Raw genomic sequence first — 25,373 nt, 5'->3', positions numbered from 1 at the left:
TTGTACTGAAGGACGACTACTACTACTGTGGTCAACTTGGTTCTATTCTACACTCAAACACAAGGTGGCAGCGTTCAAAATTAGGACCCATTGGTATCCAACGTTCTTTATGAAAAAGTCCTTCCGGCGTCAACCTTCCTCTTTTCGTCTGGATCGGATTGTCGTCATGGTATGAAACTCAATCACTAATAGACTTTAAAAAAACTATCAACTGTAATCTTCAAACTATACATTGAGTTGTTACATTTGAAAGTACCCAATGTGTGAATGCAATGGTTAGGGACATGTATATGCCATTATTAATGATTTTATCTGTATATCCCCCCGCAAAAGTTGCCTATATACAAAACGCGAGCGAATGGCTACGGTGATTGTATCGCTAACTACCTAGCTAGTTAATGGCAGTCTCTTATTGAAATTGCCATTATTACTGTGTCCTTGGCAATATAATGGTGTTAACATTTTATAAATGCATCCTTGCCAAATACCTTTCAAAGTTGTAATCATAGCAAATGCATTATAACTACCAAGTAGTGCTGCCCAATGTTGCGTGCTATCAAGGAGATCCTGTTGTGTAACGATGGAGCTAGCTGCTCACACCAAAGCCTTTGGCAAATGGATTGTTGGTAGAGGTGTTTATACAACTTTTTGAGTCAACAACACTAAACGTATGTACATGTAGTCGTTGGAACAAAAATGCCACATAGATGGTGAAAAGGCTCTTGGCCTACCTGAGAAACACTTGACTGAGTAGCTATCTTGTATGAGGGATCATCACCTAAATTCAGCTGCGCGACGATTTTTTTTCTTGAGCGGATGGTCGGAGGGCCAAAACATAATTACTAATAATTTGTCAACTGCAAATTGACCGTAAAAAGCTTAATATAATAAAACAGAATAATTATAAACCTTGCTTACATTTGTATACAATCACATACTGTATGTCTGTTATGCGTGGGAATACTTTGGAACAGATTTCCACAATTAAAATCACTTGGAGCAGATTTTCTGGTGTTGTATATAAAATAATGTAGGAAAAAGCTGCTTGTATTAAAAGCTGTTTTTTAAATTAAAAGTATGAATTTCAGCACCACGCGGAAAGGCTGCAGTTGTATAGTACAAATATAGGTTCTGGTAAGCGTTTTCAGAATTGACATTTTTACAGATATCGACTGCATGACCAGATATCCAAACGCCACTCTTCCTCGAAATGCGAAGGGAGTTAGTGTTCCTCGGCTAGTAGCCCCCTAGGTTGAATGGTAGTGACCTGACCCCCATGCTGGATATTTGCTGTGAAGCCCAGAGACTCAATTTGAATGAAGAGGTACTTGAAATGTACCAGACTGCAGCACTTTGTCAGTATACATTCTAAATCTGTGATTCAGGTTAACGTGCCGAAGACACGCAGGACCTACTGCAAGAAGTGCAAGAGACACCAGCTTCACAAAGTTACCCAGTACAAGAAGGGAAAGGATTCCCTCTACGCACAGGGTGAGTTTCTGTCTCAATATGAGCATTGGCACATGTGATGAACATATGACGTAGTATGGACTGCTATGTGTTACAAATGAAATAAATGATGTACAATCTGTGTTTTAGGTAAGAGGAGATATGACAGAAAGCAGTCCGGTTACGGTGGACAGACCAAGCCTATTTTCCGCAAAAAGGTAAGCTTGCAAAGCTTTGTGTGTACTGGATACGTTACCAAAAGGTATCTTATATCAGTGGTATACTTCTATCCTTGAGGAACCCAAACAGTACAGTTAAGTAGTCCTGGGGGTCTGGGGCAACATACAGTTGAAGTCAGAAGATTACATACACTTAGCTTGAAGTCATTAACTTGTTTTTCAACCACTTTACAAATTTCTTGTTAACCTGTTGCTTCTACTCGGGACGCTTGCGTCCCAACTAGAGCTCTGGAAATGCAAATGCGCTACGCTAAATGCTAATAGTATTAGTTAAAACTCAAAAGTTCATTAAAATACACATGCAGGGTATCGAATTAAAGCTACACTCGTTGTGAATCCAGGCAACAAGTCAGATTTTTAAAATGCTTTTCGGCGAAAGCATGAGAAGCTATTATCTGATAGCATGTAACACCCAAAAAGACCCACAGGGGACGTAAAACAAAATAATTAGCATTTCGGCGTTACACAAACCGCACAATAAAATAGAAAACATTCATTACCTTTCACCATCTTCTTTGTTGGCACTCCTAGATGTCCCATAAACACTATTTGGGTCTTTATTTCGATTAAATCGGTCCATATAAAGCCTAGATATCGTTATATGTAGACTGTGTGATAAACGAAAAAAACATCGTTTCAAAACGTAACGTCATTTTTTTAAATTCAAAAAGTCGACGATAAACTTTCACAAAACACTTCGAAATACGTTTGTAATGCAACTTTAGGTATTAGTAAACGTTAATAAGCGATAAAATTCATCAGGAGGCGATGTAAAGATCATTAGCTGTCCGTCTGGAAAAATGTCCGGCTAGAAACTCAACGAAAATATCCGGTCCCAGACCGGATTAGATACGGTGTCCTGTATGTGTTTGACCAAGAAAAACTTGAAGGGAAATGACAAGACTCTAGACACCCCGTGGAAGCTGTAGGTACTGCAACCTCAGGCAATTAATTGTGGTTCACGTTTATCAATGGGTTCAAGTAGCGCATGGATATATTTTCCCCATTTTCAGTGATCAGTTTTTCCTGTGCTTTTCGATGTAAATGCCGTTCTGGTAAAGCCACAGCAGTGATTTAACCAGTTTTTTAAACGTCTGAGTGTTTTCTATCCACACAGACTAAGCAAATGCATATACTATATTCCTGGCATGAGTAGCAGGGCGCTGAAATGTTGCGCGATTTTTAACAGAATGTTCAAAAAAGTAGAGGGTCGACTGAAGAGGTTAACAAACTATAGTTTTGCCAAGTCGGTTAGGACATCTACTTTGTGCATGACACAAGTCATTTTTCCAACAATTGTTTAGACAGATTATTTCACTTATAATCACAATTTCAGTGGGTCAGAAGTTTTACATACACTAAGTTGACTGTGTCTTTAAACAGCTTGTAAAATTCCAGAAAATGATGTCATTGTTTTAGAAGCTTCTGATTGGCTAATTGATGTCATTTGATTCAACTGGAGGTGTACCTGTGGATGTATTTCAAGGCCTACTTTCAAACTCAATGCCTCTGCTTTACATCATGGGAAAATCAAAAGAAATCAGCCAAGACCTCAGGATTTTTTTTTTGTAGACCACAAGTTTGGTTCATCCTTGGGAGCAATTTCCAAACGACTGAAGGTACCACGTTCATCTGTACAAACAATAGTTCGCAAGTATAAACACCATGGGACCATGTAGCCGTCATACCGCTCAGGAAGGAGACGTGTTCTGTCTCGAGATTAACGTACTTTCCTGCGAAAGGTGAAAATCAATCCCAGAACAACAGCAAAGGACCTTGTGAAGATGTTGTAGGAAACATAAAAAATATCTATATCCACAGTAAAACGAGTCCTATATCGACATAACCTGAAAGGCCACTCAGCAAGGAAGAAGCCACTGCTCCAAAACCGCCGTAAAAAAGCCAGACTACGCTTTGCAACTGCACATGGGGACAAAGACTGTACTTTTTGGAGAAATGTCCTCTGGTCTGATGAAACAAAAATATAACTGTTTGGCCGTAATGACCATCGTTATGTTTGGAGGAAAAAGGGGGAGGCTTGCAAGGCCAAGAACTCCATCCCAACCGTGAAGCACGGGGGTGGCAGCATCATGTTGTGGGGATGCTTTGCTGCAAGAGGAACTGGTGCACTTCACAAAATAGATGGCATCATGAGGAAGAAAAATATGTGGATATATTGAGGCAACATCTCAAGACATCAGTCATGAAGTTAAAGCTTGGTGGCAAATGGGTCTTCCAAATGGACAATGACCCCAAGCATACTTCCTAAATTGTGTCAAAATGGCTTAAGGGACAACAAAGTCAAGGTATTGGAGTAGCTATCACAAAGCACTGACCTCAAACCTATAGAAAATTTGTGGGCAGAACCTGAAAAAGCGTGTGCGAGCAAGGAGGCCTGACCCGACTCAGTTACACCAGCTCTGTCAGGAGGAATGGGCCAAAATTCATCCAACTTATTGTGGGAAGCTTGTGGAAGGCTACCTGAAACGTTTGACCCAAGTTAAATCATTTAAAGGCAATGCTACAAAATACTAATTGAGTTTATGTAAACTTCTGACCCACTGGGAATGTGATGAAAGCTGAAATAAATAGTTCTCTCTATTATTATTCTGACATTTCACATTTAAAAAAATAAAGTGGTGAACCTAACTGACCTAAGACAGGGAATTGTTTTAGGATTAAATGTCAGGAATTGTGAAACTGAGTTTAAATGTATTTGGCTAAGGTGTATGTAAACTTCGACTTCAACTGTACATGTACTCTTGATTACTCAAGGAAAGGAGTTGAACCACTGATATACCTTAAAAATGTGTACTATTTGTGCAGGCCATTGTCAGCGAGGCTTGGCCTGTAGTGGCTTTGTCCTTTCCTAAGGTGTCTGCTAGAGAAAACTGAGATGGTTTGAGGCCCTGCTGTGTCTCTTCCGTGGCAAGGTTATAGGTAAACCTCAGACAACTTGATTAATGAACACTTTATTTCTCCTTTACTTCTGCACCTACTTAAAATACAGTATTGACAATCTTTTTACACTCCAGAAAATGAAAAGGTGTTAAGGGGTAGAATTTTAAGCTCTGAAATTGAGAAACATAGGCAACGCTCTGATTGTCCACCCCTTTTCCATATTTTGCCCTCAAATGCCCCCTCACGGATTAGAAAGGAATGGGTGGAAACTTCCTCTAGTCATTTAATGCATGAAGGGGAGTGAACGAGAACACACTTCAAGAGAGGGGTAGATCATCAGAATGCCGCTGCCTTGTGTCATGTGTGCAAGGATCCTGGACTGTGGTAACATTGTATTCTCTCCTCAGGCCAAGACCACAAAGAAGATCGTGTTAAGGCTGGAGTGTGTGGAGCCCAACTGCAGGGCCAAGAGAATGGTGCCCATCAAGAGATGCAAGCACTTTGAGCTGGGAGGTGACAAGAAGAGAAAGGTAAGCACAAACTCTAGCCATGTAGTGCAACACAGATGTTCCTGGCCCGTGTTTATTCTGCATGTGGGATGGGTTGTGTATTTGTTCCACAGCCATGAAAAGCAATGTGTGTATGTACAGTGCATTTGGAAAGTAAGGGTCTGGGGCTGAATACTTATGGTAATGTGATATTTCAATATTAATCCATTTTAGAATAAGAATAAAGTCAATGGGTCTGAATGTACTATACTAGGGGTATTCAACTCTTACCCTACAAGGTCCAGAGCCTGCTGTTTTTTTATGCTCTGCCTGATCATTAATTGCACCCACCTGGTGTCTCAGGTCTAAAGCTATCCTTGGTTCGAAGGGAACAATGTCAACATGTAGTGGAACTGGCTTCAAGGTCCAGAGTTGCCTTTGAGGGGTCTATGGTTTCTGGACATCTAAATGACGTTTAGTGTTATCGGTGACATTTGACAATGTTCAACTATCCTTGATACACCTCGGAGCTCTTCCACTTTAAATCGTTGCTCTATAGAACATTTAGTCAATTACAAAAATGCGTGCTTCCTCTGAACTCAGGGGTTGTTAGACAGCCTGGAGAGGAATTGACAATAGCAGTCTGAAGGCCCTCTCTGGCCAAACGTGTGCGGCTATTGAATTGTTTTGAATTTTAGATATGCCCTAATGAATGTTAACAAGTTGTCGATGTGATTGGATTCAGAAGGGGTGTTTTGTATTTTTCATTGTGGAAAGGTGAATAGTTTCAATGTGCTGGTTGAATATCTGAGCTGCCTTATAACCTTGTTTTTATTGTCTCCTTTCAGGGCCAGGTCATCCAGTTCTAGGCTGTGGGTCAATCTATTGGATGGACTTATTTCCCCCCCCCAATAAATGTATTAAAATTGTACCAGATGTTTTATCTCTCCTTAACTGTACCTTGGTGGTAATTGCAAGAGTGATGGCAATTACAGTTGGTGGATATGAAGATGTAATTGGCCATTCCAGAATTTACAACTTAACCTTTCCAAGAGTGGTAGAAACACATCAGTATAAACACACTAGCGAATAACCATGCCTGAATCGTATCCTCATGGGCTTAGTACAACAGTCTCACCCCATCAGAACCGAATGATGTATATAAACCCTAGAATGCTGACGCTATGTATTGGCCATTGAGGCTTTGAAGACACTGATCGGCCATATTGGCACTCCCTAGTAGGAGCAGTCCTCCATAGGAATGAATGGACTAGTGTTTCAAGGATAATTGCATGTATTTAAGTATATTTGTTGTATGCTTACATTAATATCAAATGATACTTTAGGAATGTTTGTATACATTCTTGTTTAGCTCACATTTAAACATGTAATAGATGCATTTCTATAACTTCAAATATTTTTACAATGGTGGGGTCCCATATCTAGTGTTTGTACGTATATTGAAATAAGAACCCAAAATAAGGTTAAAGGGGTACGGTGAGATTTTGGGATTAAAGCTCTTGTTCTACTTAACCAGAGTCAGATGAACACATGGATACACATTTTTCCTGTGTAGTTTGAAGGAAGTTGGCAGTTTTGCCAGCCAATGCTAACTAGGGTAGAGCAAAGAAAGCTTTAAAACAATCATTTCGATATCAGTCCTTGCCTGTGGAAATTTGTGGACACCCAGCATAAGTTTGATACATTGCATTATTTTATGGCTGGTTATGACACCTACCACACAAGGCAAAATATTCCATTACACCATATAGCCTACTTGTCAATAGTATATACTATAATTTTCTAAAATTGACTAAATTAAATTGCAATTGCACACACATCGATGTCAGACATGCACCGACCCCAACACTTGCTGATGACTGGGATGAATGCAGGACAAAGACACCCTCTTGACATAAGGGCATATTATGGTCAGGCACTTTCAAAAAACATTTTTTTTAGTCAAAGAAAAGTGACAGGGTCAAAGTGTTTTCTAAAATATGAAGAAAAAAGTGACTAAAGAATTAAGGACTTCTTGGCAGGGAAAAACATTTGAGTAAATGTGGGTTTTGACACTTATGCAAGTGTCATAACCAGCCATAAAAATGTCACAACAGGTGTAAATATGGGTCATGACAATGTTCTGATCCCATTTTGACAAGTTATGTAAGCTGTTATGACATTGACATGGTTATGACCATGTTATAACACTGGTTGTGAAGTGTTACCGTAAATTTAAGTGGTAATGTTTTTCCAGCCCCATCCCGAAGCTTACCAAAAAAGTGGCAGGTTGATAGCTTTGGTTTTGTTTGAATTCCAGATTGCCACTTTAATTAAATGTGAACATTTCCAAACATTGTCACAAAGTAACAGTTATTTCAAATCAGGAAAAATTGTTACAGTACTACTGATTTTTGATATCTGAACATTCAGGTGTCTGCCATCCAGCAAATCTCCTTGTGACCAGATCAATTAGCATACAAAACATGGACAATTACTAACACGTTCCACACTTAAAATAATGAAAAATCTCTAATTCAAGGGAAGCACACCAACTAAATAACCTATTCAAAGGTGAGCATATACATGGCTCTTTGGCAAATAAGCACACTATCTAGAATAATCATAATAAGCAACGTAACTTGCTGTGAATTAAAGTGCCATAAATCCTGTGCATTTCAAATCAGTGCTGGGTGAGGGCCAGGGCCCATATGCTTGTCTGCTAGCTACACCATACTAAAGAACTGTTCACGTTGGGCATGTCCTTCCATAATTGCCATTGTGTGTTAAAGTCACACTTAAATGGGGGTGACAGTCAGCAGTGCTGTGCCAGAAGGGTTGACCACCACCACAAGTTTACTGAGGAGGGTCTGGACCCCCAGCTCCTTGTAGCTGGGCAGGACCTGGGTGACATTACACTGGGGGTGGCAGATCTTCCAGCTAGGCAGCGTGGCCAGGGTGAGGGGGAAGCCTCGGGGTCCACCGATCTCCTGCTTGTTCATCACTGCCAGAGCCAACCGGCCACCAGACAGGTGTCTTTCCCACACCTCGAAACTGTCCACCTGTCAATCAACAGTCAGGTTAGTTTCAACAGCCTGATTTCAGATTATAAATTGGGTGGTTCGAGCCCTGAATGCTGATTGGTTGAAAGCCGTGGTATATCAGACCGTATACCACGGGTATTACAAAACATTTATTTTTACTGCTCTAATTACATTCGTAACCAGTCTATTATAGCAATAAAGGCACCTTGGGGGTTTGTGATATACGGCCAATATACCATGGCTAAGGGCTGTTCTTAGGCATGACGCAATGCGGAGTACATTTAAACTCAGTTTTTCACAATTCCTGACATTTAATCCTAGTAAAAATTCCGGCTCAAGTCAGTTACGATCACCACTTTATTTTAATGTGAAATGTCAGAATAATAGTAGAGAGAATGATTTATTTCAGCCTTCATCACATTCCCAGTGGGTCAGAAATTTACATACACTCAATTAGTATTTGGTAGCATTGCCTTTAAATTGTTTAATGTGGGTCAAACGTTTCAGGTAGCCTTCTACAAGCTTCCCACAATAAGTTGGGTGAATTTTGGCCCATTCCTCCTGACAGAGCTGGGGTAACTAAGTCAGGTTTGTAGGCCTTGCTTGCACATGCTTTTTCAGTTCTGCCTACACATTTGATATAGGATTGAGGTCAGGGCTAGGTGATGGCCACTCCAATACCATGACTTTGTTGTCCTTAAAGACATTTTGCCACAACTTTGGAACTATGCTTGGGGTCATTGTCCATTTGGAAGACCCATTTGCGACCAAGCTTTAACTTCCTGACTGATGTCTTGAGATGTTGCTTCAATATATCCACAATTTTCCTCCTCATGATGCCATCTATTTTGTGAAGTGCACTAGTCCCTCCTACAGCAAAGCACCCCCACAACATAATGCTGCCACCCCTGTACTTCACGGTTGGGATGGTGTTCTTTGGCTTGCAAGCCTCCCCCTTTTACCTCCAAACATAACGATGGTCATTACGGCCAAACAGTTCTATTTTTGTTTCATCAGACCAGAGAACATTTCTCCAAAATGTACAATCTTTGTCCCCATGTGCAGTTGCAAACCATCTCCTGGCTTTTTTATGGCGGTTTTGGTGCAGTGGCTTCTTCCTTGCTGAGTGGCCTTTCAGGTTATGTCGACATAGGACTCATTTTACTGTGGATATATATACTTTTGTACCCGTTTCCTCCAGCATCTTCACAAGGTCCTTTACTGCTCTAGGATTGATTTGCAGTTTTTGCACCAAAGTACTTTTATCTCTAGGAGACAGAACGCGTCTCCTTCCTGAGCGGTATGACGGATGCGTGGTCCCATGGTATTTATACTTGCGTACTATTGTTTGTACAGATGAACGTGGTACCTTCAGGCATTTGGAATTTGCTCCCAAGGATGAACCAGACTGTTGGAGGTCTATAATTTTTTCCCTGAGGTATTGGCTGATTTCTTTAGATTTTTCCCATGACGTCAAGCAAAGAGGCACCGAGTTGTTACCGGCATCGGTGGTGTTGATCATTGGGGAAAGTAAATATTTTATGTGGCTACAGATGAATGCAATATGGTTTCAGAGTTGGCAATTTATAGTGAATGCATGATGTTAGATGTAAATTCTTTGGAGTTTCAGGCTTTTTGAGTTTGATTAGGCTCTGTGATAGTGTAGCTGCATAAGGGTATTTGACCATTATTACACTGAACAAAAATATAAAACACAACATGCAACAAAGATTTGACTGTGTTACAGTTCATATAAAAGGAAATCAGTCAATTGAAATAAAATAAAAAATGGGCCCTAATCTATGGATTTCACATGACTGGGAATACAAATACGCATCGGTTGGTCACATATACCCTTAAAAAGTCAGTATCTGGTGTGACCACCATTTGCCTCATGCAGCACAACACATCTCCTTCACATATAGTTGATCAGCTTCTAGGAATTGTGTAAAGCCTTGCAACATGGGGCTGTACATTATGCTGAAACATGGTGATGGCAGCGGATGAATGACACGACAAGGGTTCTCAGGATCTCGTCATGGTGTCTCTATGCATTAAAATTGCCATCGATAATTGTCGGTAGCTTATGCCTGCCCATACTATAACCCCACTGTTACCATGGGGCACTCTGTTCACAACATTGACATCAGCAAACTGCTCTCCCACACAACGCCATACACGCTGTCTGCCATCTGCTCAGTACAGTTGAAACAGAGATTAATCCGTGAAGAGCACACTACTCCAGCGTGCCAGTGGCCATCGAAGGTGAGCATTTGTCCACATAGTCGCTTACGATGCCGAACTGCATTCAGGTGGTCAAGACCTTGGTGAGGACAACAAACACGCAGATGAGCTACCCTGAGACGGTTTCTGACAGTTTGTGCAGAAATTCTTTGTTTGTGAAAACACAGTTTCATCAGCTGTCTCAGACGACGTGGCTGGTCTCAGACGATCTCCCAGGTAAAGAAGCCGGATGTGGAGGTCCTGGGCTAGTGTGGTTACACATGGTATGCGATTGTGAGGCCGGTTGGATGTACTGCCAAATTTTCTAAAACGATGTTGGAGGAGGCTTATGGTAGGGAAATGAACATGCAATTCTCTGGCAACAGCTCTGGTGGACATTCCTGTAGACAGCCAAATGCAGCCTCCCTCAAAACTTTAGATATCTGTGGCATTGTGTTGTGACAAAACAGCACATTTTAGTGGCTTTTTATTGTCCCCTGCACAAGGTGCACCTGTGTACTGATATGCCACACCTGTCAGGAGGATGGATCTTGGCAAAGGAGAAATGCTCATTAACAGGGATGTAAACATATTTGGGCACAACATTTTAGACATAAGCTTTTTGTGCTTATGGACAATTTCTGGGATCTTTTATTTCAGCTCATGAAACATGGAACCAACACTTTAAAATGTTGCGTTTATATTTTGGTTCAGTGTTGTATTGAACTGTATTAGCACCGAGTAGTCACATTTAAAGTAGGATTTGGTACTGCACAACAGAAGTTGCATATGCCCTGTTTGTTTTATGTGTGGCGGTAATACTATTCTCCATTGTGCATTACCATGAAATATCCCCAGTGAGTGACAGAGTAGAGGTGTACTACCTTGGCGGTGCGATAGCCCTGCCTGCCCAGTGGGTCCTGACTGATGGCGATGATCCTTGTGTTCTGCAGCAGCTGCTTGGACCGGGGGCAGATGTCTCTCAGGTCATTGGACATCAGCAGAGGGGAGGCCATGATGGCCCACAATGCCATCTGAGACTCCTGTTGGGCGTGACTCAGGCCAAAGTTTCCAATCACCAGCTGAGGAAGGAACACCGTCAATGTCAATCAGACATACTATTCAGACAAAGTACATGGGTTATGGCAGGAACAGCTGGTGTGAGTAAGGTGAAGAGTTGATGATTAATCATTACTCAGACTAGTTTTACTGTTTCACTGAACGCCATCAACTGAGTAGCAGGATTGGATTGGTCAATTGAGGAAGTTCACTTAAACATTCCCCATAGAAAACAATGGGATGAATTGGCCCCAACCCCTTATCCATAGCGAAAAGTAGAACCGCCACAGTACCATGTCAGGGTCATTCCAGCCCCCAGGTCCAGCCGCTGGGACAATGACATCCTGATGGTCGGCAGTCCAGTCCAAGATGGTCTTCACACTGTCCCAGGAGTCATACACATCCGCAAAGTTGCGCCAGTGGTTACAGGCCTTCCGTATGGCAGCATAGTCTGGCTGTGAGTACATCATTGACATGGTGGGACACAATCAATGCAAAATGAATCATGAATGAATCCTCCTGACTAAGATGAAATCAATTCAGTTTCAGGTATATTTAGCATTTTCATTAGCCAACGAACTGAAGAAATGCTAGGAATAAAGGCATTTACCACCTCACTTTCTTACCTGATGGTGTGGCCACTCATACAGTGGCCACTCACAGGAGTACAGGATACTTCTCCCAGTTTGGTTCAGTGCTATTGACATGTTTGTGTAACCTGGGGGGAAAAAGGTCACACAGCAGTAATTATAGGGTTTCGGGTGTTACCAATCAATCATTTTCTATTCAATTCATGAAACGTAATTTAATCTGAAAGACTTTTGAGCTGTTGAATTAGTAGTTTTGTAGCATGACATTTAATATATAAATCACCTTCTCCCAGTAAAGTCCACTTCATGTAGCACCCATCAAATTTGAGCAGATCCACACCCCAATCAGCAAAGGTCTGAGCGTCGATGTCGTAGTATCCCATGCTCCCTGGAAAGCCTCCACATGTAAAGGTTCCCAAATCAGCATAGATCCCCAACTTGAGACCCTTGGAATGAACCTGTATAACCAAATCACAAATAACAATCTTACAATAAGGCTTTTAGAAAAGGTTTGTCCTGTAGGCCAAAATCCATGAACAAAGTGGACCCTTACAGTTGAAACCAGTAGATGGTGATGTTGTATTACCAAACCACATTTTCATGGCACTTCAGAGGGTTTTGAAACCTTTGGTAGTTTAGCACCATGGTAATAGCAATATTCCCTTTGTTTGCTCATAGTTGTGTCACTCTTAGCAAAGTGGATGATCTAATTAGTAAACCAACTAACCTTACAGTCCCATTGGGTAGGTTATCACTCGAGGAAGGACATGTTTCTGTTTGTTGTGTTAAAGTGACACAGAGGGTGTGATAGAAAAGCACTGGGAACTAGAAAACATTGGAGTTAGAGCTGACATAAGCAGTGCATCACCAACTGTATGTGGATAATATAAGTTGTCCCTCAACAACTGGTTCATGTTCAGTAGACATGAAACCAAATATAATGGCCCAAAAATAATTGTTTTAATTTTCCATTGTAAAATTATTATTATTATTATTTATATATATATATTTTTTTTACATGTGTGCCCTAATGAGCACGACCTCTCTGTAGCCTATACACTCACATAGTCGGCCAGTTTCTTGATGCCTCTGGGGAACCGCTTCGGGTCTGCCTGAAGGCGTCCCTTGGCGTCACGTTGGTGGCTGGGCCAACAGTCATCGATGCAGACATACTCGTAGCCAGCCTCCTTCCAGCCTTCCGTCACCATCACATCTGCCATCTGCATGTAGAGATTCTCACTAGCAGCACAGAGATCAGGGACAGACAGAGGAAACTATTAGCCAGTTCATATTGTGATATTAACTATGCTTCAATGAAGTAACAGTGAAGTAACAGTGTGAGGCCATTTATACCTGATGAATGTAGAACCATCCCACTTACCGCCTACTGTTACTCTACTTCCTTGCTATGAGTTTGAATTGAGCGGTCATCAAAATGGTCTAAGCTAGTTTAGTGGTGTCAATTAGGGTGGTTATACTTTGTGGAACGTTAAAACAGGAATCTGTTGCAAAAACGTCGTAAATAACAAGGCTGCCAACAAACAACGCAAACATAGTTGTATAGCGGCAGAATAAGATTTTATTTCGAAAAATGTCTGTCCTCACTCTGGTAGACTATGGACAAACATTAATAAGCTACGTGGTGAGTTGATGCCTATTCGGCAGCTAGTTAGCTAGGTGAATTGATCATGCTACTTTGTATGCTTTTGTTGGCATCCTACTTTACGAAGTTTTTGGAACAGATTCCCGTTGGAACGTGCCACAAAATTATACCCATCCTGTCAATTGTGTTTCCCTTGCATTCTATCTTTGATTGAGTCTGGAACATTTAAATGTACGTGTAGAGTTGAGGGTGAAGCCAGATGTCATACCTGATGCAATTATTGGGGTCCGTGTCACAGTCGACATTGCACATGAATCTCTCCCAATGCAGCCAACCCATTGTAGGCTTGAGCGCGAGACCATTGTCCAGAGATTTAACTGGACTGATAAAAGCACCGATTGTAAATAGCACCAGAACTACAGCACCCATTTTAGTTACTGGTTTCATTTGACTAACGAATAATCTTCATTAACAATGTGTGAATTGAAAGCACGTCTATTTCCTGATAGTGACACAAACTGGGTCTGCCTTACCGAAAGATTGACTGCAACATGGACCAGTAATATCATGATGCGCTGGAAACTAGCCAATCACGTTGCACCCGTGTCTGGATATAAACAAGGAAGCGCACCTGTGTCAAGTGTTTGCTTGATGACATGGATTGTAAATTCAACATTTTTGCCTGTAACTTCTTGTGATGTGCACCTGGCCATAACTTCATAATCTTTTTTGCTAGGTTTGAAAAAGAATGGGCTACAGGTCTGGCTGTAGCTTTTTTGGGCCCTATGCGGGCAAGACATTTTAGTGACACCCCTCTTGATGGCAAAGAGAAAAATGCACTTCACATGTACATTTTAGTCATTTAGCAGAAGCTCTTATCCAGAGCGACTTACAGTTAGTGCATTCATCTTAAATAGCTAGGTGAAACAACCACACAACACAGTTATAGTGAGTACAGTTTTCCTCAAAGTAGCTCTCAGCAAAGTCAGAGCTAGTAAGGGGGAAAAAAGTCAAGTGTGAGTGTTAGTTCACGAAAGGCATATACTGTATACAGTACATTGAACAGTGTTAGTTCAATATTTATTTATTTTATTATTGAGGAGCTGCTGTAGGAATATTTAACATACTCTTTGAAGAGGTAGGGTTTCAGAAGATAGGCCTGGACTCTACTGTCCTAGCTTCAGGGGGAAGCTGGTTCTATCATTGGGGTACCAGGACAGAGAAGAGCTTGGACTGGGCTGAGCGGGAGCTGCCCTCCTGTAGTGGTGGGAGGGCCAAGAGAACAGAGGTTAATTTTCCTGCAATTAATTTCCTACAACTCTACACATTTTCCATGGGGCGAGGAGAACATGTTGCAGTTTTATAACACATTTCACTGACATAAAAATACAAAAATTGTTGATGCACAACCAAATTTTCAACTTCCACCTTGTGTATTCTACTATGTTAACTGTCAACAGTCAGTTGTCTCAACCCGACTGAGTCCCCCCCAAAAGGAGGCTTGAGGCCCGAAGCGACCACTTAAGTCACTTATACCTGGAGCCGGTGTTGTGCCAAAAATCTCCTCCTGCCAACATTCATGGCAAGACAATGGCCTTGCCGAATCCCCCCCCCCTTCTAATTTCCTTAATTTCGTCACTAGAGTCAAATACTTTTTGTGGCACACATTAGAGTCAAATACTTTCTATAGAACAAACTTCACATCAGGATGGGCAACCAAAATTAATAATTAATATGTGTGTTATATTAAACATAGAGGAGGGAGTCAAATGTAGGCAAGCAATAAACATTTCAGAACAACTAAGAAATGGGAGAGATGACAAATTTTGGCAAAGAGATTTATTTATAGACTAATACACTTGAAACAAATAGCCAAACCGAAAACTGCAGACAAAAATGCTCTCTGCTACTAAGATCAGTGAAATGTAGGCTTAACTGACAATGGAGTGAAGAGCAGAAATCTCAACTAGCAAGCAAGTCGCAGCAATGAAGAACGAAGTGGGGGGAGAATTCTGGCAGGGGGGACATTTTCTGCACAATACTGGCCCTGATGGTCTTGTTCGACATTGCATGCAATTGCTGACTGGCTGAGCTACAAAGAACCTTGCATCATGAATAACTACTCATTATTTGTATATCAGTCAGTCAATTTACCCATGATGCATTATGGTTTTAATCCTCTCGAACCATCTCGGACACAGTCAATATTTTACCCACCTCAAGCGCATTTTAACGAGATTATACATGTTCACACACCGTTGGCAGCGTTAGAGAAACAGCCATGCGTTGTCAATGACTTGACTATTCAGCAGCATTGAAATCAACAGAAAAAGCAAGTGTATCAGGTATGAAATAGATGTCAAAAATTGTTATTTGACCTGTGTGTCAAGGCTCTCCAAATCTGATATGGAGGCTATCCCTGTGTTGGCCTAATTGAGGTCCACATAAAAGATTATCACAACCACATGCACCAATTAAACATCTTACTATAATTTGTTTGACCAGGCCAAGGCCTATCCAATGATCAGAATGTTGCCACACCGAAAAGACAACTTCTTGACTGGTGAACACCTGGCTCTTGATCATGACTGTCATGTATTGTCATGTTATGTTTTGTTCCTGTTCTTTCTCTTCACTTCGTTTCCCCCTGCTGGTCGTATTAGGTTACCTTCTCTTCCTTTCCTTCCCCCAGCTGTTCCTCATCTCCTCTAACTACCTCGTTTACCCTCTCCCACCTGTTCCCTTTTTCCCTCTGATTAGGTCTCTATTTCTCTCTCTGTTTCTGCTTCTGTCTTTGTCAGATTCTCGTTTGCTTCACCCTTGTCCTGTCCTGTCGTAATCTGCCTCTTCATCAGATGCTACGTGTGATCAGGTACCTCTGTCCTCTACAACCCGCGCCTACCCGGAGAGACCAGCAGTCTGTCGCCGCTAACCCTGCTATTCTCCTCTGCTGCTAGAAGGGGACTCTCCTGTTAAGATCAGAGGACTTTATATTTGTTTGTCGCCCTCTCTGCGGGTTGTCTATGTTGTCAATCGATACATCTGAAGAGGATCTATGTCTTCCCTGTGTTTTGACATTAAAAGACTCTGTTTCTGTTAAAGCGCTTTTGGGTCCTCACTCACCTGCATAACAATGACTCTCAGTTCCATTACATTACATATAAGAGTCATTGGACGAAGGGATCTTCTGTATGGTGGAGTTTTGGTAAGAGCTCCGATGCTCGGTCTAAACATTAACACGCGTCTCTTGCGGTACGGTTTTGGAAGCATAAGGACCATATCTTTTATATCACCAAGAAATAATTTCCCAAAAACAAAAGGTTAAATTGATACACGTTTATAGGGTTAGGGTTCCCACATATTTCCATGTTACAGCGCTTGTTTACGGAAAACAGACAGAAGACAGAGTGGACTACCTGTGCTAATTAGCTATCTGCATCTTCGAACACCTGTGTCTAAATGGAAAACGGATGCCACAAACGTGTTGTCACTGTTTGGGGAGGGCTTGGTCGGTAGGGATGTCCTTGTCTCATCGCGCACCAGCGACTCCTGTGGCGGGCCGGGTGCAGTGCCCGCTAACCAAGGTTGCCAGGTGCACGGTGTACCCTCTGACACATTGGTGCGGCTGGCTTCCGGGTTGGATGCGCGCTGTGTTAAGAAGCAGTACGGCTGGTTGGGTTGTGTATCGGAGGACGCATGACTTTCAACCTTCGTCTCTCCCGAGCCAGTACGGGAGTTGTAGCGATGAGACAAGATAGTAGCTACTACAACAATTGGATACCACGAAATTGGGGAGAAAAAGGGCTAAAAATTCAACAACAAAAAAACTGTCTACAGTAAGTGTGTATTTTGCATTTGTGAATTTATTTTTATGTGGTATGACCTTAAGTTTCTAGAACCGTACTGCAATTGAGAATCAATTCACGTTTAGATGGAGAATTTGACTGTTCTGGCTTCCAGATCCAATTTGCCTTTAGTAATAAAATATTATTAATAATGATCTAGCAGAGCTACCTTGGACTATGACTGACTTTAGGTTCCTTTAGTCCATTATTGGGATAATGAACACCAAGCCTATATTGTAAACAAGCAAGGTAGAATTATTGACATGGCAAACCCCAGACTATCATAATAATCCCCGTCGCTGTGCTGTCATGGGTCTAGAAAGCGAGCATCATAAAATGAACACAAAACCTGACCTTTGTGCAAATGTCAAGGGTGTGTATTTCAGCCCTGAACATCATCAGAGGCCTTACCAAGAGGGACAGGCCTGATACAAAGAATTTGTCACTCACTGTATTTCATATCAGAGAGCCTGGGCAAAGAAGTGGAGGCTATAAATGACTCGTCCCACCTGAGCGATTGACCATCGACTTACTTGGTTACAAACTTACTTGGTTTCCTCACTATAAAAAGGATCTCGCTCCCAGCCACAGCAGTGATAGATTCTTACATTTTTCTCAAACTGAACTCGCGGCCATGTGTTTCCAGGCGATGTGTTTCCACTCCTCAATTGTCCAACGTTGGTGATTGGGCGGCCCACTAGAGTTGCTGCTTCCCGATGTGGTCGTCTGCTGCAATATCCCATCCGTAACAAGGATCGACGAGTTGTGCGTTGCACACCACTGTTGTACTGCGCCTTTATTTGTCTGTTTGTGGCCTGCCTGTTAGCTTGCACGATTCTTGCCGTTCTCCTTCGACCTCTCTGATCAACAAGCTATTTTAGTCCGCAGGACTGCCGCTGACTGGTTGTTTTTTTGTTTGTCTAACCATTCTCTGTAAACCCTAGACACAGATGTACATGAAAAGCCCAGAAGGGCAGCTGTTTCTGAGATACTGGATGCAGCGAGCCTGGCACCGATGATCAATACATGCTTAAAGTCGCTTAGGTCACTCGTTTTGCCTATTCTAATGTCCAATCGAACAGTAACTTTATATAGCAAGCCATGGCCACGTGACTGACTGTCTGTAGGAGCTATCCATTTTTGTGAACAGCCTGGTGTACCTAATAAACTATCCAGTGAGTGTATTCTGCCCACCTCATAAGCCCCCTGCCCCCAAGACTAAACATACCTTTGTATGTGCGGTGTTTGTGGACTCCCTTCAAATTAGTGGATTTTGCTATTTTATCCACAAACGTTGCTGACGGGTATAAAATCGAGCACTCAGCATGCAATCTCCATAGACAAACATTGGCAGTAGAATGGCCTTACTGAAGAGTTCAGTGACTTTCAACGTGGCACCATCATAGGATACCACCTTTCCAACAAGTCAGTTCATCACATTTCACAAAAATCGTCTGTCCTGATTTGCTAAACTCACTACCGAGTTCCAAATTGCTTCTGGTAGCAACGTCTTGCCAAGAACTGTTTGTCGGAAGCTTAATGAAATGGGTCTCCATGGCCGAGCAGCCACACACAAGGCAAAGATCATCACGCGCAAGCCAAGCGTCGGCTGGAGTCATGTAAATCTCACCGCCATTGGACTCTGGAGCAGTGGAAACACGTTCTCTGGAGTGATGAATCATGCTTCACCATCTGACAGTTTGACGGACAAATCTGGGTTTGGCAGATGCCAGGAGAATGCTACCTGGTTCAATGCATAGTGCCAACTGTAAAGTTTGGTGGAGGAGGAATAATGGTCTGGGGTTGTTTTTCATGGTTCGGGCCAGGCTGCTTAATTCCAGTGAAGGGAAATATTAACGCTAAAGCATACAATGACATTTTAGATGATTCTGTGCTTCCAAGTTTGTGGCTACAGTTTGGGGAAGGCCCTTTCCTGTTTTAGCATGACAATTCCCCCATGCACAAAGTGAGGTCCATACAGAAATGGTTTATCGAGATCAGTGTGGAAGAACTCGCCTGCACAGAGCCCTGACCTCAACCCCACCTAACACCTTTGGGATGAATTGGAATGCCGACTGAGAGCCAGGCCTAATCCCCCAACATCAGTGCCCGACCTCACTAATGCTCTTATGGCTGAATGGAAGCAAGTCCCCGCAGCAATGTTCCAACATCTAGTGGAAAGCCTTCCCAGAAGAGTGGAGGCTGTTATAGCAGCAAAGTAGAGACTAACTCCATATTAATGGCCGTGATTTTAGAATAAGATGTTTGACAGGCAGGTGTCCAAATACTTTTGGTAATTTAGTGTATATCAATGACCTATCAACCTTTCACCTCATGAGTATGGCAAATGTAGTCACAGTTATGAAAACTAAGGACACTAAAGAGGCCTTTCTACTGACTCTGAAAAACACTAAAAGAAAGATGCCCAGGGTCCCTGCTCATCTGCATAAACGTGCCTTAGGCATGCTGACTGCAGATGTGGCCAGGGCAATAAATTGCCATGTCCGTACTGTGAGACGCCTAAGACAGCGCTACAGGGAGACAGGACAGACAGCTGATCGCCCTCGCAGTGGCAGACCATGTGTAACAACACCTGCACAGGATCGGTACATCCGAACATCACACCTGCGGGACAGGTACAGGTTGGCAACAACAACTGCCAGAGTTACACCAGGAACGCACAATCCCTCCATCAGTGCTCTGACTGTCCGCAATAGGCTGAGAGAGGCTGGACTGAGGGCTTGTAGGCCTGTTGTAAGGCAGGTCCTCACCAGACATCACCGGCAACAATGTCGCCTATGGGCACAAACCTACTGTTGCTGTACCAGACAGGACTGGCAAAAAGTGCTCTTCACTGACGAGTCGCGGTTTTGTCTCACCAGGGGTGATGGTCGGATTCGCGTTTTTCATCGAAGGAATGAGAGTGACACCGAGGCCTGTACTCTGGAGCGGGATCAATTTGGAGGTGGAGGGTCCGTCATGGTCTGAGGCGGTGTGTCACAGCATCATCGGACTGAGCTTGTTGTCATTGCCGGCAATCTCAACGCTGTGTGTTACAGGGAAGACATCCTCCTCCCTCATGTGTTACCCACAATGCCACCACCCATAATGCTCATTCTGTGCGTGATTTCCTGCAAGACAGGAATGTCAGTGTTCTGCCATGGCCAGCGACGAGCCCGGATCTCAATCCCATTGAGCACGTCTGGGACCTGTTGGATCGGAGGGTGAGGGCTAGGGCCATTCCCCCCCAGAAATTGTGGTGGAAGAGTGGGGTAACATCTCACTGGAAAATCTGGTGCAGTCTGTGAGGAGGAGATGCAGCTGGTGGCCACACCAGATACTGACTGTTACTTCTGATTTTGACCCCCCCTTTGTTCAGGGACACATTATTCAATTTCTGTTAGTCACATGTCTGTGGAACTTGTTCAGTTTATGTCTGTTCTTGAATCTTATGTTCATACATATATTTACACATTAAGTTTGCTGAAAATAAACGCAGTTGACAGTGAGAGGACGTTTCTTTTTTTGCTGAGTTTATCTGTATAGTGGTAAACAGCCACCAAAATACTTTAAACTATTTCTTTACTCTTATTTACTTGTACATTTCCGGAGAGAACAGATTATCAGTCCCACTTGATGGGACACTTTCTAGGGCCAGACACTCTGGTCCTTGCACACACACACATTGGCATTTCAATAGTCCTACTACTGAAAGCTCTGTTGAAACATCTATTTGCAAAACTTAAGCCCAAGCCCAGATAGTGAATCAAACAGTGGAGAGAGTAATACCGTGAAACGTATGCACCTAATTATAATTTTACATTGGTCGCTGTTATGAAAATGGTTTTCAATAATGGCTTCTTCGTGATTACAATCAAAAATATTATTAATAATGATCTAGCAGAGCTACTATACCTCATTGATGACTTGCAAGGCCTTGGTGAAGGGCCTTTCAGTATATTAGAAAAATAAAAATCTATTTTAATAGTGTAATCGATACATGATTCAGCTTGTAGTCCTTTAAAGAGTCTGAGAGTACACAAAGCCTAACCTTCGCTCTGACTATGATTACTGTTCGCAGCACTGTACTGCATGCAAGGTTGCCATGACTAATCTCAACTTTGAGGAGCCTTGATGGATCTCATGCCCCCTGTAATAATTAGATAGACCTGCATAGTATTGCTTTTTTGCTGGAGTAGGAGCTGGTAAACGAATAGCCACAGCAAAATGCCAGGCAAAGAGTAGCGGCAGTATGTTTCCCGCAGAAACAGGCTGCAGGCAGGCTGGTGGAGGCAGCAGCTCAAGGATCTTTGCAGACAGTTTTCCTGTTGTTTGTCTGAGTGCATTTTTTTCTCCAGCACAGTCACAAATCATCTGTCTGTCTGTGTAGGACTTGACTAGACAAGTAGATTCATGGGTACCGGTAACACTGGATTTTATAGTCCTAGACCTAGGCTGTTTCAGGGAAGTGGTATTTTTACCTGGTGTGACACAGAGGACATTCACTTCAAATAATTCAACACAATTAGCAACTACCTGATACCAATTTATACTGTGTGGTGCTTGTTTTAGTGTTTCACAAATTAAACAAAATTAATTATTATACCTTTTTTTTAAAACAGGTAAATCAGTGGTACACACAAAATACATAAACTGTCCCTCACTTTTAAAGTTAGCATATTTTGTATTCTTTTCACAGATAAAATAATGTGAAAGGGAACAAAAAAAAGTTGATTTGCTCCAGGAGGCTTTGATGGGTCCTCTGTGTCATCCAGCTACTGCCATGCTACTTTACACCACTGGTCCTTCACGCTGAGTAAGCTGCAACAGCAGTACCTTTGTGCTCAATGATGAGGTAAATAATATCCTCAGGTGATTTTTGATTAGAGAATTATTGTTGTGTTGCCTGACAGAGAGGAGACGGCAGTCACACTGTATAATGCTCTGCCTCTCTATCACCTAACCTTGCCATATGGCACAAAGTAAGAGATTTTTACTAGGATAAAATGCCTTTTTTTTACGGTTCACAGCACATGTTGCGTGAGAGAGTACAGAAATGACCTTATCATTCTGAGATAAAAACAGTGGTGGCCCCCAAAGGCTGGATGAGACATTAAGCCTAGTTTACACACCGAGCTCCAAGGCACTTGAAACTCCCGAGGAAAAACCAAAGCTTTAGATTTCCTGATTTGTATAAGAATCATAAAGGAAAGTCATTTTACTGGCTCTGTGTTGCCAGGTTTGTTCCAACGATACAGTATTGGATTTGATTTGGGATTTTGTATACCACATTTGTTTGTGGTTTAAAAGAAGTCAAATCAAATTTATTTATATAGCCCTTTGTACATCAGCTGATATCTCAAAGTGCTGTACAGAAACCCAGCCTAAAACCCCAAACAGCAAGCAATGCAGGTGTAGAAGCACGGTGGCTAGGAAAAACTCCCTAGAAAGGCCAGAACCTAGGAAAAAACCTAGAGAGGCTATGAGGGGTGGCCAGTCCTCTACTGGCTGTGCCGGGTGGAGATTATAACAGAACATTGCCAAGATGTTCAAATGTTCATAAATGACCAGCATGGTCAAATAATAATCACAGTAGTTGTCGAGGGTGCAGCAAGTCAGCACCTCAGGAGTAAATGTCAGTTGGATTTTCATAGCCGATCGTTAAGAGTATCTCTACCACTCCTGCTGTCTCTAGAGAGTTGAAAACAGCAGGTCTGGGACAGGTAGCACGTCCGTTGAACAGGTCAGAATTCCATAGCCGCAGGCTGAACAGTTGAAACTGGAGCAGCAGCACGGCCAGGTGGACTGGGGACAGCAAGGAGTCATCATGCCAGGTAGTCCTGAGGCATGGTCCTAGTGCTCAGGTCCTCCGAGAGAGAGAAAGAAAGAGAGAATTAGAAAGAGCATACTTAAATTCACACAGGACACCGGATAAGACAGGAGAAGTACTCCAGATATAACAAACTGACCCTAGTCCCCCGACACATAAACTACTGCAGCATAAATACTGGAGGCTGAAACAGGAGGGGTCAGGAGACACTGTGGCTCCATCCGATGATACCCCCAGACAGGGCCAAACAGGAAGGATATAACCCCACCCACTTTGCCAAAGCACAGCCCCCACACCACTAGAGGGATATCTTCAACCACCAACTTACCATCCTGAGACAAGGCCGAGTATAGCCCACAAAGATCTCCGCCACGGCACAACCCAAGGGGGGCGCCAACCCAGACAGGAAGATCACGTCAGTGACTCAACCCACTCAAGTGACGCACCCCTCCTAGGGACGGCATGGAAGAGCACCAGTAAGCCAGTGACTCAGCCCCTGTAATAGGGTTAGAGGCAGAGAATCCCAGTGGAGAGAGGGGAACCGGCCAGGCAGAGACAGCAAGGGCGGTTCGTTGCTCCAGAGCTTTTCTGTTCACCTTCACACTCCTGGGCCAGACTATACTCAATCATATGACCCACTGAAGAGATGAGTCTTCAGTAAAGACTTAAAGGTTGAGACTGAGTCTGCGTCTCTCACATGGGCAGGCAGACCATTCCATAAAAATGGAGCTCTATAGGAGAAAGCCCTGCCTCCAGCTGTTTGCTTAGAAATTCTAGGGACAATTAGGAGGCCTGCATCTTGTGACCGTAGCGTACGTCTAGGTATGTACGGCAGAATCAAATCAGAAAGATTTAAATCACAAATAATATCAAATCATTTGTGCTGTTTTGCATTGAGCCATTGCTGCTGTAAAATGTGCAGAGATTTTCCTGGCATTATGACTGCACTGTTTCACCAACTATCAACCAGCAAATAGATTTCCTAGTATTGTGCAGCATTTCTTATTCTCCTTCCTCTGAGGTAGAAAATATGTCACGATTCACAAACACTGTTCTTCTAAATCTTATCTACTTCCTAAACTAAACACAATGTGCAATATGGCTCTATTTGGCGAGAAAACAAATCTGATAAGACGATCGGGTTATCAAATGATTTCATCTAGTCACTTAGGACGGTAAGATGAGCCAAAGGCAAGGGTTTTGGAAGAGAACACATGGGATCTCAATCCTATCAGTTTGGTTAAAATACCTTTTTAAATTTGGCATTGTCTGTTGCAATCGCCTTTGAAATCAACACACTGGTTGTTAACTTGATAAGCTAGTGGAGAAGGAGCGAGTACATAAGTTGTTTCCTTTTTACCATAGCATTATTTACTATAGAACACAATAAATGAATATCAACAAATATATCCACAGCCATATACAGTGTATGTCTACAGACCTAGCTAAATGGCACTGGGTATATCCATATACACTGTATGTCTATAGACCTAGCTAAATGGCACTGGGTATATCCATATACACTGTATGTCTATAGACCTAGCTAAATGGCACTGGGTATATCCATATACAATGTATGTCTATAGACCTAGCTAAATGGCACTGGGTATATCCATATACAGTGTATGTCTATAGACCTAGCTAAATGGCACTGGGTATATCCATATACAGTGTATGTCTATAGACCTAGCTAAATGACACTGGGTATATCCATATACACTGTATGTCTATAGACCTAGCTAAATGGCACTGGGTATATCCATATACACTGTATGTCTATAGACCTAGCTAAATGGCACTGGGTATATCCATATACACTGTATGTCTATAGACCTAGCTAAATGGCACTGGGTATATCCATATACACTGTATGTCTATAGACCTAGCTATATAGCACTGGGTATATCCATATACAGTGTATGTCTATAGACCTAGCTAAATGGCACTGGGTATATCCATATACACTGTATGTCTATAGACCTAGCTATATAGCACTGGGTATATCCATATACAGTGTATGTCTATAGACCTAGCTAAATGGCACTGGGTATATCCATATACAGTATATGTCTATAGACCTAGCTAAATGGCACTGGGTATAT

General features: G+C 42.4%; 2 protein-coding genes and 1 non-coding gene across 4 annotated transcripts; 2 read left to right on the top strand and 1 right to left on the bottom strand.

Moving 5' to 3' along the window:
- Positions 1 to 62: 62 nt before the first annotated feature.
- LOC115130871 (large ribosomal subunit protein eL42-like) lies at positions 63 to 6,008 on the top strand. Of its 2 annotated transcripts, XM_029662423.2 has the most exons (5): positions 63 to 169; positions 1,386 to 1,491; positions 1,600 to 1,667; positions 4,997 to 5,119; positions 5,926 to 6,008. In XM_029662423.2, the coding sequence occupies exons 1-5, from the start codon at positions 110 to 112 to the stop codon at positions 5,944 to 5,946; spliced, it is 378 nt and encodes a 125-aa protein (XP_029518283.1). In that variant the 5' UTR covers positions 63 to 109; the 3' UTR covers positions 5,947 to 6,008. The 2 variants fall into 2 exon arrangements, with proteins under 2 accessions (XP_029518283.1, XP_029518282.1); XM_029662422.1 differs by lacking the exon at positions 63 to 169 and having other exon boundaries at positions 1,302 to 1,491.
- Positions 4,509 to 4,645, top strand: LOC115131219 (small nucleolar RNA SNORA9). Its single transcript, XR_003863918.1, has one exon. It is a non-coding gene; the product is annotated as a small nucleolar RNA SNORA9 (small nucleolar RNA).
- On the bottom strand, positions 4,998 to 14,138 carry gla (galactosidase, alpha). Its single transcript, XM_029662418.2, has 7 exons — positions 13,865 to 14,138; positions 13,058 to 13,232; positions 12,277 to 12,451; positions 12,030 to 12,121; positions 11,697 to 11,858; positions 11,229 to 11,426; positions 4,998 to 8,139 (listed from the first exon to the last, which is right to left on the bottom strand). Exons 1-7 carry the CDS (start codon positions 14,041 to 14,043, stop codon positions 7,876 to 7,878), a joined length of 1,245 nt encoding a protein of 414 aa, XP_029518278.1. The 5' UTR covers positions 14,044 to 14,138; the 3' UTR covers positions 4,998 to 7,875.
- Between the last annotated feature and the right edge of the window lie 11,235 nt (positions 14,139 to 25,373).

This window comes from Oncorhynchus nerka, linkage group LG6, assembly GCF_034236695.1.
Source record: "Oncorhynchus nerka isolate Pitt River linkage group LG6, Oner_Uvic_2.0, whole genome shotgun sequence".
Classification (NCBI taxonomy): domain Eukaryota; kingdom Metazoa; phylum Chordata; class Actinopteri; order Salmoniformes; family Salmonidae; genus Oncorhynchus; species Oncorhynchus nerka.
This window is presented reverse-complemented; position numbering and strand designations above follow the sequence as displayed.